Source organism: Crocuta crocuta, unplaced genomic scaffold (assembly GCF_008692635.1).
Source record: "Crocuta crocuta isolate KB4526 unplaced genomic scaffold, BGI_CrCroc_1.0 scaffold258, whole genome shotgun sequence".
Classification (NCBI taxonomy): Eukaryota; Metazoa; Chordata; class Mammalia; order Carnivora; family Hyaenidae; genus Crocuta; species Crocuta crocuta.
The window spans coordinates 6,028,973-6,043,267 of NW_027532842.1; the positions used below are offsets into that span (position 1 = coordinate 6,028,973).

The 14,295-nt window shown below is 45.8% G+C and overlaps 1 protein-coding gene across 1 annotated transcript in view; it reads left to right on the top strand.

Annotated features, from left to right (window-relative positions):
* The window catches only part of MIPEP (mitochondrial intermediate peptidase), a 160,335-nt gene extending 150,011 nt beyond the window's left edge, over positions 1-10,324 (top strand). The window contains exon 19 of the mRNA XM_077745425.1: positions 9,988-10,324. Coding sequence (XP_077601551.1) covers positions 9,988-10,085 — 98 coding nt within the window. The 3' untranslated portion in view covers positions 10,086-10,324. The remainder of the gene's footprint in view (positions 1-9,987) is intronic.
* Positions 10,325-14,295: the final 3,971 nt, after the last annotated feature.

Sequence of the window (14,295 nt, forward strand, 5' to 3'; positions counted from 1 at the left end):
TGTGGGCAGTGGCGGTGTGAGTCCACAGGCAGGCCTTTCCACTCGTTCTCAGGTCTGGAGAGCTAATCTGCCTGGTTACTGTTCTGCTTGCTAACAGCCCAGAGAGAGCAGGGCCAGCTGACCGACCACCTGGGTGAATCAAAGGCTCTAGGTTAGCATGTTGGGCCCTCTTCCTCATTGTTTTTTCAATTATGGTAAAGTATACATAATATAAAATGTACCATTTTAAAATCTGCATTCCAGTGGGCATTCAGAGTGTCGTACATTCCCGATCCTGGGCAGCCATCACCACTGTCCGTTTCCAGAACTTTCCCGTCTTCCCAGTGATCTCTTCCTGACAGTCCTCTTCTCATAATTCCTCATAAGGGTTTTAGTTACATCTTTTGTTTCTTCCTTTTTTTAGTTTTCTTCATTTAGCAGATAAACAGTCATCTCCTAAAAAGCAGATGGCAGAAAGCGGAAAAAAGTAAAGCAAGCTGTGTGGGTAGCTAGCTTGTGACCGCGAGTTTGATGAGCATGTCCTAAATACCTCGTCACAGACCACTGTTTTGGAATTCAGCTTGTGCAAATAAAAAACTAAATAGCCTCATTCTTCAATTCACTGACCTGGGAAGTAGGTTTTTATAAACCTTTGGGTCTGGTTGTTACTGTTACCGATGTTGCAGCATTTTCTGTCAGAAATGCACTATCTCATTCAATTCTTACAACAGTCTAGCAAAGTAGGTGACATTCTGCCAGTTTTATGATTTTCAAACATTACATTCCACTCTAACATTTTGCCTTTACTTCTGATGGCTCTGAGCAGAAGCGAGGTATGGAAAGTTAAGTGACTGGTCTGAGGTCCCTTAGCCAGCTGGTTAACTCAGGTAGTCACTTGCCAAACCCGTGCTTTAACCATCAGGACACAGTACCGTGTAGAGAGGCTTCTGAAGTTTTCTTTAGAAAAGGAAGAATTTCCCTTTCCTGTCTGTTTCCTCTGGGCAACCCTTCAAAGGAACACTTCGGTATAGTCAGAAGAGGAGAGTTACACTGAACTTGGAAGCCATATAGAGAAGGCTGTGCCGAACGAGGTAATGTTCCATTCAGCCTCGGACCCTAACCTGTGCCTGCACATTGCCCCTGAGGTTGTTTATCGGACACGAGGTAGTCACTCTGCTGGTGTTTACAGAGTGGGCTGTGGCCCAGGAGGGGGTCCCCAGCACATTCCTCTTGGGAGCCTGCAGCTCGTGCTGGTCCGCCAGCCTGACCCCTAAATAAAGGGTAGCTGTAGGCCCGAACTGTAAACTTAACTGATCAAATTTAAACCAAGTACCAGCGTCTGAAATGTCATAATGTGATTGGCATTTAGCTTTGAGTTTCAAAGAACTGATGGGTTATTTGTCCCCGCTGTCGTGGGCTCTCAACAGCTGGCTAGTCGGATAGCACCGGGCTCACCTCCACCTGGTCCCCGAATACGGAGCACCCCGGCCTCGTCTCTCCTGGACGGCCTGGGACGCACACCCAAGCCACGAACTTTCCTTGCACCTTTGAAACCCACAGACGCGAGGGCAGTTCCCCCTAGGTGTACAGGAAGGAGGCAGCTTCAGGAGAGCCCAAGCCCCCCAAACCCCCCACCCCGCTTCCCAGTGGACCTGCTCCACGCCTCCCGAACACCCGGCCAGGACTGTGGAACACCCGTTTCTCCCTCTTTGGCCAGGAAGACTCTCCTCTCCTCCCAGTGAACTTGGAGAGAGGAAATCCGACCTAAAGCTTGCTGTGTGTATCACTCAGACTTCATGAATCTGAGGAAAGACAGTTACTTAAATGCAAAAAAACAAAAAAACCCCAACCTACCTGCCTCTAGTCTAAGCCCTGGGTCTAGAAAGCTGATGCTTAATCAAACAGAAATATCAGTGCCTCCTCCCCCCCCCCCAGGCGTCACTGGATCCCTTTTAATAATCTGTGAACTGATCTTTTTATCAACTGGGTCTTCTTGAGAAGCTGGAACCCACTCGGGCTTAGCAAAGCAGAATGTTTTGGAATACGACGCAGGCGGCCATAGGATCCAGGGGGAGGTCACGACACAGCTCGAAGGAGCAGCTCCTGGGGTCTCGGGAGAAGGACCGACGGCCCCAGCTGCTTTTGCCACCCCGCCTGCCACGATGGGCTTGTGACTCGGCCACTCGCTCCCTTGCACGATTCTGTACCTTCCATACACGTTTGCTCTGCGTTAACTATTATGCGTTTCCATGGTTTTCTCCCCACATAGTGAGCTTGCCCAGAACAGAAGTCGTGTCCCCCTGGTGTCTGTGTGCCTAGCGTCTCCGGCACACAGTGCTCGGCACACAGCTACTCAGAGCAGCGGCGTTTTGGTAAAGGTTGGAAGGGACTTTCCATCTTACGTGGAGCAGGGCGTGGCTCCGCTCGTGGGCGTGGTGCGTGGAGCTCAGCGTCCGGGTGGGGTGTCCTTTCTGAACCCCTTGCCAAGTCTGTGGGGAGTCGACCTCAGCAACAACCACTCCCCCCTCCCCCTCCTCCCCCCCCCCAGAGATCTTCAGACTATTTTCCTGCCAAATCCGCTTGATCCTTTTAGGTGCTTTTCCAGCCAGCTGTGTCCTCTCTCCCAAGGCTCGGCCATCGTAACTTTGAACAGTGTTCCAAGCAAATCCTGCTTTTGTTTTCTATGCTTGTTTCCTATTTCACTTGAGAAAACAACTATTATTTTTAAGTTACTTGAATAGAAAATCGATACATCTTTCTTGCCCCAGACCGTGCAAGTCATAGTTGGCCAGCGGGAGAACTCATTTTCCGCTTTTCCTCCGCATCCGCGCGTCCGTCCGGGCTGCGGTTCTTACGCTTCGTCAGAATCACCGATCTCCGAGCTCCCTCCCAGCTCCTGACTCGAGAGGTCTGGGGTCAAGGCCAAAAATTTGTATTTCTGGCAGGTTCGCAGGTTGTTTGCAAACTACACTCTTAGAACTGCCGTATCATATATTCCTATAAAACAGATTCTTAGTAATATTTATACAGTGTATATACTATTTCTTCCTAATAAGTAATTCTGTGATCTTTCTGCCTGCCTTCAGTTGACTATAGACACTCAGATACACCGTGAATGAGGAGTGAGTGAGAAAACTTCACAGAGGTTTTATTCACAGTTACTTCAACTGCCCTTCTTTGCTTTCACGAAACTTTGGTCTCTCTCAACCAGTTTCATTGAGTGAAGGGCAGCCTTGGTTGGTGTTGAGCAACATATGAAACAGACCCAAAGAGCAGGCGCTAACTCTTCTCTTCCAAGGTTCAAAATAATTCTTGGGGCGGCTGGGTGGCTTAGTTGTTTGAGCATCTGACTCTATTTCGGCTCAGGTCACAATCCCAGGGTCATGATTGAGCCCCATGTCAGGCTCCACACTGAGCGTGGAGCCTCCTTGGGATTTTTTCTTTCTCCCTCTGCCTCTCCCCGCCCCCCCATATATATGTACACACACACATCTATATATACGTATATGTGTGTATATGAGTGTGTGTGTATACACAGTGTGTTAAGTGCCTCAGTTTCCTGCACTCTCGGGCATGTAGTAAAGGGAAACGTAGCAAGATGCCAGCTTTGCCAGCTTGTCTGAGAGGCATAATCAACATGCCAGCCAGTTGCCTTGTCATTTTTTTCAACGGATTGTATTAGTCGTACATCCCGATGGGCACGCAAGAGGTTAAAGCGTTCCTGCCAAGAATATGTTGATACTTAAATGATGGCCTGGTTAGATTATGTATTATCCATTACAGACTAACAGGGCGTAAACTGGCAGCTTCGTACACGCACTGAACTCATCTTGGAACTGACGAGATTTGCTCTGGGTAAAAGCATCAAAATATGCATAGTTGGGAGCCCCTTGAACATGTAAGGGCTTCTGTTTGCAAGGAGTTACGGCAGATTACTTGGAGGCCACCCAGAAAACATCCTTAAGGGCAGAACTCTCAGGCGCCTTTCTCTGCCCTGATGATTTCTAGAACTGCAGCAGCAGCCGAACATGGCCGAGCATCGCGCCCGGACAGGGAGAGCTTGCTGTGGGTCCGGGTCACAGCTGGCCAGAGCCACTTCCCGGTACCAGCCGTGTCTGCAGAGCCTGCTCCCAGGTCCCCTGCACTCTGGCTCCGTGGACAGCTAAGTAGTTGTGACCATTCACAACGTGTACCCTGCAGCACCAAAACTGAGTTGCCCCCCAACATGGACATTTTGGCCCTGTCTTCAAGGCAGTAAGGGGACAGTTAATAAGTTGGGTCTATGTAGGCATCGGGCAGCTATCAGACTCTCCCCTCACTCCCCTGAATATCTCCACACATACGGGTTTTGTCATACCCGGGATGCTGGTATTTAAACACGGGCACTTAGAAGGTGTTTGATAAAAACCCCAAGACATGAGGGCTCTGAGAGCGTGGGCTCCAGGGACCAGGCTTGTAGCATCACAACAAGAGTAAGAATTGTGTGACCTGCCTTTGCTCTGTGTTGTCTGTAAGACAGACCCCTCGCAGATGGGTTTTAAGGTTCAGGTGAGTTGATGCTCTTCGCACGGTGCCTGGCTCAGCGGATAACTGCTGGAACGCGGTTTTCTGATAAACCCTTTCCAGACCAGCCGTGTGTGGCCAGGTCCCCAAGCCTGGCGTCTTCGTCCTCACTGTGTCTCCAGCTCTGTGCCAACAGGCACTAGAAAGAACAGCACATAGTGCACTTTGGGAACCCTACTGCTTCAGGAGTCAGCCTTGAAATCCTTTTGAGATCATACTTGATTTTAGTCGGGCCCAGAATAACTGCCCCGCTGCCGTGAGGGTATGAAACAGGCTAGCTGGAGCGGCGCGGCCAGGCCGAAAATGTCCTGGCTTGTACCAGCTGTTATTAGCCCATTTGCCTCTCAGGTAACATGAAGAGAAACATAAATGAAATCGTCATTCTTCAGCTACACGTTATGAATTCTCTCTTCCTAGGACAGATGAAAGCCAGCCACCTCTTCCTCTCTAGGAACTAGTAATACGTGCGGCATCTTTCCTAATGCAGTTTTCTTTCTTACGTTGCCGTCAACACTCTCCTCTTTAATTGTGAGGTTTCCGTCCTTTTTTGGCAAAATCCGTCTGTTTTGCCCCTAACTTAGTAACTTCCACGGTGAAACACATTTGGAAATCCCACTCACTTAGGGACTGAACAGCCCAACCCATCTCCCAAGGGGCCCCCGAGAGCCTGCGGGTCTAATCGTCACCCTTGAAGATTAGGGCTCAAAGACCAGGAGGACATCTTTGTCCGCTTTTTAGAAAACCAGAGAGTTCCTGGAATTTGGGGGGACCGTACACACATACAAAAGCTAATTTCAGCTCCTCTCCCTTAGGGAACTGCCTGAAACACTGCATTTCTCTTTTAATTCTCTGTGTAGAAGTCGGTTCGTGTTGACGCTTGCCGAACACGTAAATCTAATGTGAGCGAGGATGCCGTCGCAGTATGCCAAGGGAAGCCTTGCCTCAGGGTTGTTCTTTACCCCAGCGGGCCTTGGCTTCTTCCTTGGGGGACCTTCATCCTTAGCAGCCCCAGGACGCGCAAAAATTACCAAATCCCTTCCTGCTGACCAGATTGTGTTTAAAAATACCACGAGCGTGTATGTTTTCCTTTCGCCGCTGCCATAATTGCCATTCCGAGACGCAGGCGTGGCTGAGGGCGGGAAACCGGAGAAGGACGTGTGCTGGTCGGGCCCGTGTCCCGAGAAGGACGGAGCAAGGTCACATTTCTACTGGCAGTTTGTCGAGGTAAAACGAACCACTTCAAAGGGACAGGAGGCCATGCTTAACTGAATGGGTTGGCTCTGAATAAATGGGCTTTACCTTCTGACAGTTCCAGGCATTAATTAAAAACGGCTAGTCATTTAATTATAGAATGTTTCACATACTAAAGGAAAGAAAAGGGTGTAATAGGTTAACACAGTTGATTGAAAGCCATGTTTAAATGTTTTCCCTACAGCTGTTCTCTGCATTAAGAGACTTGGTGCGTAGGAAGTGCATGAAACCCGATTTATTAACGAGATTGCTTCTACTTAAGCAATAACCTACATCTAAAGATCCAGTGTGAAATGGGCTACTTGAGGAATCACCAGAGACTCACCATTTCCATCCTTTGTGACACAGCTGGATCAGAGGAAAGGCCTTTCACCCAGAGAGATGAGTTTACCATAAAAAGAAAATTATGCTTTGAACTTTAGTTTTATAAATAAAAACAAAGCAGTGAACTTCTCTTTCAGCAGCTTCTCCCTGTTTCTCAGATATTTCCTGAGTGAAAACAGCAGAATTGAACTGGAACGGGGATGAGAATATTTTGGTCCACAGTTGAAAATATTAGGACATTCTTCTCAACTCCTGCAGGCCCAGTCTGACTTAGGAGAACGCATTTGCGCTGCTTGTGTGTCCACCACATAAGCCAGTTCTTGGGCACTTTCCCGCGAGGTTGATCCCATAATGGGAATGACCGTACCCGTGTGTCCTGTCCTGGACCCACCCGTGAACTCTGTTCACAGCTGACTGAGGCCTGATGGCCTGCACGTGGATTGCTCNTGCTCTCTCCTCCTGCTCACTGTCATTCCAAGTCTCAGAGTCTTTCCTAAAACATGTCTCCCAGGGCTGCCCCCCTCCCCCCGGCCCCAGCAGACCCCTTCGTGGTCCATACGCATCCTCTTCCTCTCACACCTCCGCGCCTTCCTACATCGTCCTCTCCACCTGGAGGGGCCTCATTTGAACCTGACGCTTCCCTGTCCTTCAAGTTTCTACTCAGACCCCACCCCCCACCAGGCCATCTGAATCTCTCCATCAGAATTCTTCTTCCCCCCTCTCTCCTCGCACCAGCTGCCCTTTGTACGCTGCTGGCACCCATGGTTGACTTTTTCCCCAAACGTTTTATGTTGAAAATTTTTAGACATTCAGAAAAATTGAATGAATAGTACAGTAAGCACTCATGGACTTGCCATTTAGCTTTCTACAATGAACATTTTATTGTCTTTGAAACACACCCAACCATCCATTCCTCTAGCCACCCGTCAATCCATCATGCGTCTATAATAACTTTTCAAAGCAAGTGTCAGATGGCAGTACATTTACCCCAGACACTTTTATATGTGTTATTTCTCTACTTTTCTTTTTTAGGTAATATTTATGTACAGTGAAATGCATAAATCTTTAATGTGCCATTTAATGAATTCTGAGGCACAGACTCGCCCTAATAACTTGGATCACTGTCCATGGGTAGAACACTAGCGTCACACCCAACGGCTTCTGCCCCTTCTCAGTCATCTGTCATCTCCACGCCTATAAGCAACCGCTCTTCTGGTGTTTTTACCATAGATTAGTTTGGCCCACCTTCAAACTTGCTATGAATCAAATCAGACAGGATGGACTACTTTGTGGAAGGCTCTGGAGATTCATCCATGTTGTTTCATGTAGTAGGGGACTGTTCCTTCTTGTTGCTCAGTGGTATTCTGTTTTCCAAATAGACCATGTATGTTTATCCATGTCCCGTGGATGCAGACTTGTGTTGTTTCCAGTTTGAGTTGTAAAATCCTTTTTTGTTGATGTAGTCTGGGAGGAAATTGCTGGGTCATAGGATCATGTGTGCTTAGTTTTATAAGAAACTGCCGGGGCACCTGGGTGGCCCAGTCAGTTAAGCGTCTGATTTCAGCTCAGGTCATGATCTCGTGCTTTGTGCTTTCCAGCCCTGCGTCGGGCTCTGTGCTGACAGCTCAGAGCCTGGAGCCTGTTTCGGATTCTGTGTCTCCCTCTCTCTGCCCCTCCCCTGCTTTCTCTCTCTTTCTCTAAGTAAACATTTAAAAAATTTTTTTAATTAAAAAGAAGAAACTGCCAGATCTTTTTCCAAAGTGGTTGTACCATTTCACTCCTCCACCGCTGATGCGGGGCAGTGCAGGATGGCCCACAGCCTTGCCTACATTTGGTCTTTGTAGGCATTTTAGCCATTCTGGTGGGTGTGTTGTGTAGTTTTCTTTTCCCAGATGACAATGATGTTGTGTCTTCTCAGTACCTGTTGTGTTTATTTAGTTGTCTTCTTTTGTGAAAGTTATACTCAAATCTTTTGTCCCTCTTAAATTTTTTTATTTTGCTGATCTTTTTGCATGGAAATTTTTTTCTTTTATAGTTTATTGTGAAGTTGGTTTCTATATAACACCCAGTGCTCATCCCAACCAGTGCCCTCCTCCATGCCCATCCCCCCTCTTCCCACCCCCCCCCACCTCAGCCCACANGTGCTATTGCTGGGTCATAGGGGAGTTCTACTGTTAATTTTTTGAAGAACCTCCACACTGTTTTCCAGAGTGGCTGCACCACTTTACATTTAATTGCTTTTTTAATGAATGTTTACTTAATGTTTAGTTTTTTATTGTGGGAGAGCGCATGCGCGCATGAAAGAGGAGGGACAAAGAAAGGGAGACAGAGGATCCGAAGTGGGCTCTGCACTGACAGCAGAGAGCCCAATGTGGGGCTCCAACCCATGAATTGCAAGATCATGACCTGAGCCAAATCTCTATTTATGAGGAGTTCTCCAAAATAGGAAAATCTGGAGGAATTTTAACTGACTGAGCCACCCAGTTGCCCCTAAATGTTTATTTACTTTGGGAGAAGGAGAGTGCCCATCAGTTGGGAGAGAGGAAAGAGAGTCCTAAGCAGGCTCCCTGCTGTCACCACGAACAAGGCTGACCTGGGGCTCCATATCATGAACCATGAGATCATGATTTAAGCCAAAATCAAGAGATGCCCAACTGCTTGAGCCAAGCAGGTGCCCCATTTTAAAAAATACTTTCTATAAGTTGGAGGAGTCCTTTATATATTCTGGATACAAATCCAATATGAGATATATATTATGTGGAGTGTTTTCCCCTATTTTTTCATTTACTTATTCATTTCCTTCAGGATTTCTTTTAAAGAATAGAAGTTTTCTTTTATTTTGATAAAATCTAGTGTATCATTTTTTTTAATTTATGGTTATTACTTTCTTGTCTACAAAACCATTGCCTACCTCAGAGTCACAAAGGTATTTTCTTCTCTGCACTTCATAATTTTAGCCTTCACACTTAGTCCCATTGTGACCTGGCCTGGTCCTTTACACACAGTGAATGCACAAGACCTATTAATCGAATTGCATTAAAGACTGAGATGTAATAGAGGACCCTGGCAGTCTTTGAATGAGTTTTATGGGATCCACTCCCAAATTAAAGACCAATGTATACAGCCCTGTTCAGCCCCCGAGTTAGCATTATCTGCCAGGAATATTAGTCAAAACAACAACGCTGATTGCTTGAATCTTTGTCTTTGGCTTCCTTGAGAGTGAAAGGTGGTGATAAATAAGCTTTTTACTGAATTGTTAATATGTGCTAGACATTTTGCCTCACTGTTTTATTACATCTTCTTGTTTTATCTTTATAGCCACCTTGAATGTTAGATTGAGGAAATCTGAGTACCAGATATTTTAAGTGAGCCTCATTATAGTTAGAAAGTTGCAAATCTAGGAGTTCTCCAATATAGGAAAATCTGGAGAAAAGCCAATAACTTGACTCTGATATGAGATTTCTACAAAAGAATTACATTTGATTGATTTTTAAGTGTATAGAACTTGATAAGCAACTAAATGTATTAAATTCTGAACCAGTGCACTCAGAGATAATTAGCAATTCAGTCTTCTAACATCGTTCTAAGTATATAGAAATACCTGCAATATAAAAACTCTTGGGAAACCTTTTTGGTCATAAATCTCTATTCGAACTGCTGAGTAGATAAATAGCTTCAGGGCCCACATACTGACCATGATTTTTTTTTTTTTTTTTTTTAACTCATGACTTTTTGTAATATTCATATAGGCAGGTCATAGAGCCAAGTTCTCATTTCAAAAACCCAGAATGTTCCCCTAGTGTTGAGTGTCTTTGTCCCTCTTTACTGTCTGCAGGTGGATGTGTTGGCTGACCTCCTCTCTGTTTCCAGGTATGCTTCAGAAATGTCCTTCTATTGATGACTTCGTAAGTGCCCTTGTTTCTGACCTGGATCCAGACTTCGAAACTTTCCTCATGGATTCTGAATGATGGAAGCACCTGGCTCTTTTAAATCAAGGTCATGTAGATATGAACGTTGTTGTAAATGTTCCAGCTGTGAGCCCTTGTTTCTGATTTCAGTAATAACTTCTGAAAAAGCTGAAATGGATGGGATTTGGAATAATAATTTGTTTTAATTATTCTGGCTTTTAGCCTTTTTGGCAGATTTTTGAACATATGGAAATCTCAATAAGCTAATAAACACGAGAGCCTAGCGTTCTTAAATTCAAGGTATGTGCATTTCCTTAATCCAGCCAGTCTCACGTACTGATCTCTGATTGTTCAGAAGAGTTACACGTATAGTTCTTCTGAATGACTACCGCTTAAAAACGCACGTGGAGCAGTTATGGTTTGCCAAGTCTTTGTAGTTGACAGCACGGGGCCTGAGTGCTTGGGCACTACACGGGTGGGCGCAAGACAGAGAGGACCCCCACTCTTGCTCTTCTGGCTGGACTGTGAATGTACAAAGGGAAGTGCAATCAACAAGTGACGTGCCAATATCCAGCAACCAGTAAATAAGGAAAGTAGGATTTGGGGCATGTCTGCCTTCAGCCTGAACCCATCTGCTTTGCATTCTTGCATATTGTATCACTGCCTGTTAAAAAAAGGAGAGAAATTCTTCAGTCAGTGGGCTATTCCTACCATCAAAGTCAAGAATTTAATTATAGGCTTTAGCTGAAAATGGCATCTGCTAACAGCCTCTTCTGCTTGTTCCTCAATGACCGAAGACGAGGCAAACAGCCAGATGTAAAATTCCCACAACTAGAGCACACGTCCAGCCCGTTCTCAGGATCTGGAGGAATTTCTACAGGCTCGAAAACAGATGAGACCAGATGAAGAAAGGTCAGTAGCCCACACATCCCAGATCCCCTGGACAGAGGCTTGACAGACCTCTCATTCTGCCCCTACCTCCTGCTGGCACTGAGAATCCCGAAGTGTGCACCAGCCAGAAAGCGGAGCCACCAGCCTGGCCCCAGCGCAAGACTCCTACATTCGCCACGGCGCGGCCACTTACCCTCCTGCACCTCGTGCCCATCTGAGCTTCCCCATCTGTGAACACTTGGAAACTGCATCTCACAAAGAACGTGGGCAGGTGTCAGGGCAAGGCCTCCAGGGGAGCCCCCTCGATGCCCACAACAACACTGGGGAGGGGAGGGCGAGGCTCGGGGGCGATGATGCCAACAGGAGAGGCCCCGATACTGGTGCCTGGGGAGGAATGCGGCGATGTCTGAGCTCCACCCCGTTTATTCACCGTGTCTGAGCCAAAGGAAGGGAAGATCTTACCTGGCAGCCTCGCACCACGCAAACGCTAGCTCCGCTCCGGGAATGGAGTTGCAGAAATTGACATCACCCTGCAGGTCAGAAATGGTACCACTGGGAAACCCAGCGAGAAGCCTCTGGGCCTTTTCCTCGCTGAAGGTGAGGGAGGAGAAGAATCCGTGTGGAGCCTCTGTACACGCATTCTTCAGAAAAAGGAAGGGGAAAGACTACCTGGAGGGTCAGAATTTGGAAAATTATTTTAACTTTTTTTTAATGTTTATTTATTTTTGAGAGATAGAGTGCAAGCAGGGGAGGAGCAGAGAGAGAGAGAGGGGGGACACAGAATCCAAACAGGCTTCAGGCTCTGAGCTGTTAGCGTGAGCATGACCTGAGCTGAAGTCAGATGCTTAACTGACTGAGCCACCCAGGTGCCCAGAACATTATTTTTAAAGGAAGTAAAGCACACTGTAGGAAACCTCTCCAGTATTCTTAGTGAGGTGTGAGAAAACACAGTATTAATGAAACCATAAAAGAAAAGATGAGCAGAAATAAGGTAATAGGATGAGCTAAAAAAAGAAAAAAGATAGGGAGTAGGGAGAATGAGGAAAATGAAGATGTGAGTACAGTGATTTAAAACGTCAAGGTCAAACTTGGGAAGCATCTCAGTATACAGGTCGATGTGGGGAGACTGACGGCAAAGAGGCCGAGAGGGGTGTCACGTCCTCCGGGAGGACAGGGTTCCCGAGGATGAAGCCACAAAAGCTGGAACAAAGGCAATAAGAAAAAAATCAATTCTTGTGTTTTCCCAGTGCTCCAAACAGCACTGAGCACATTGGAGTTGCTCTGGTGAGTACATTCTATTCAGGGAATTTAAGGAAACTGTCTTGAGATGAAAAGAAAAAAGTAGGGTGCAGTTTAATAAGGGAATCTTTGATAGTTGCCCAGTAATGAGAATGTACTTAATGCCACCGAACTGTACATTTCAGAGTGGTTAAAACAGGGGCGCCTGGGTGGCTCGGTCGGTTAAGTATCCGACTTCGGCTCAGGTCATGATCTCATGGTTCATGGGTTTGAGCTGCCTATCAGGCTCTGTGCTGACAGCTCAGAGCCTGGAGCCTGCTTCAGATTCTGTGTCTCCCTCTCTCTCTGACCCTCCCCTGCTTGCACTCTTACCTCTTTCTCTCTCAAAAATAAACATTGGTCAGCGAGGCAAGATGGCAGAGAAATAGTTCCGTACTTCCTACCTGTATCTTTCAAACAAAGAAGGGCTGAAGCCAAAGAATGCTGAACCCCAAGAGCCTAGTAGAACCCCAAAAGAGATGGAGTCCACTAAGAAGACAGCCTCATAGGTCTCCTCAAGAAACAAGCGAAAGGACATATGGTGGAGAGTCTCATATACCACTACGAGTAGGGAAATAAAATAACCAAAGTCTCAAAAGAGAGACCAAGAGACACCATTCAAAGAACGCTTCCTGAACAGACAGGCCCTGGACAGTCAGTGAGCCTCATTTAATACAGCAGTACTCACAGGTGCAGAGCGTGACAAGCTTTTAAAACCTACAAGAGACCGAAAGCTAGCCAAAATGATGAAACGGAAGAACTCTCCTCTAAAGAAATTCCAGGAAGAAGTGACAGCTAAAGAACTGGTCAAAACAGATATAAGCAACATAACTGACCAAGAATTTAGAACAATAGTCCTAAAATTAATCGCTGGGCTTGAAAAAGGTATGGAAGACATCAGAGAAACTAATGCTATAAAGATTATGAACCCTAAAAATAGCTGTGATGAATTAAACGCTATAAATGAGATGCATAATAAAATGAAGGCGTCTACTGCATGGATTCATGGATNCAAAGATTATGAACCCTAAAAATAGCTGTGATGAATTAAAAAACGCTATAAATGAGATGCATAATAAAATGAAGGCGTCTACTGCATGGATTCATGGATTGAAGAGGCAGACACAATAGGTGAATTAGAAGACACAACTCTAGAAAAAGAGAAAGCCGAGAAAAAGGGACATAAATTGGTCCAGGAACACGAAAGGAGAGTTCAAAAACTGAGTGATGCAATCAAATGGAACAGTATCCTTATCAGAGGAATTCCAAAAGAAAAAGAGACAAAGGGCTGAAGGGGTACTTAAACAAATTCTAGCAGAGAACTTCCCCAATCTGGGGAAGGAAACAGACACTGAAATCCAAGAGGCACAGAGAACTCCCCTCAGACGTAACTTCAATCGATCTTCTGCACGACATATCATAGTGAAACTGGCAAAATATAAGGACAAAGAGAATTCTGAAAGCATCTAGGGAGAAAAGGGCCCTAACGTACAAAGGGAGACAAATCAGAGTGGTGACAGACCTACCTACTGAAACATGGCAGGCCAGAAAGGCATGGCAGGAAATCTTCAATGTGATGAACAGGAAAAATATGCAGCCAAGAATCCTCTATCCAGCAAGCCTGTCATTCAGAATAGAAGGAGAGATCAAGGTTTTCCCAAACAACCAAAAAGTTGAGGGAATTCATCACCACTAAACCAGCCCTACAAGAAATCCTGAGGGGGACTCTAGGAGGGAAATGTTGCAAGGAACACAAAGTGCCAGAGACACCACCACAAGCATGAATCCTACAGAGAACACAATGACTCTAAACCTTATTTTCAATAATAACACTGAATGTAAATGGACTCAATGCTCCAATCAAAAGACAGAGGGTAGTAGAATGGATTAAAAAAACAAAATCCACTTATTTTGGGAGACGTATTTTTGACCCGAGGACACCTTCAGATTAAAAGTAAGGGAATGGAGAAATATCATGCTACTGGAAATCAAAAGAAAACTGGAGTAGCCATACTTATATTGGACAAACTGCACTTTAAAGGCAGTAACCAGAGATGAAGAAGGGCATTATATAATAATTACAGGCTCTATACATCAGGAA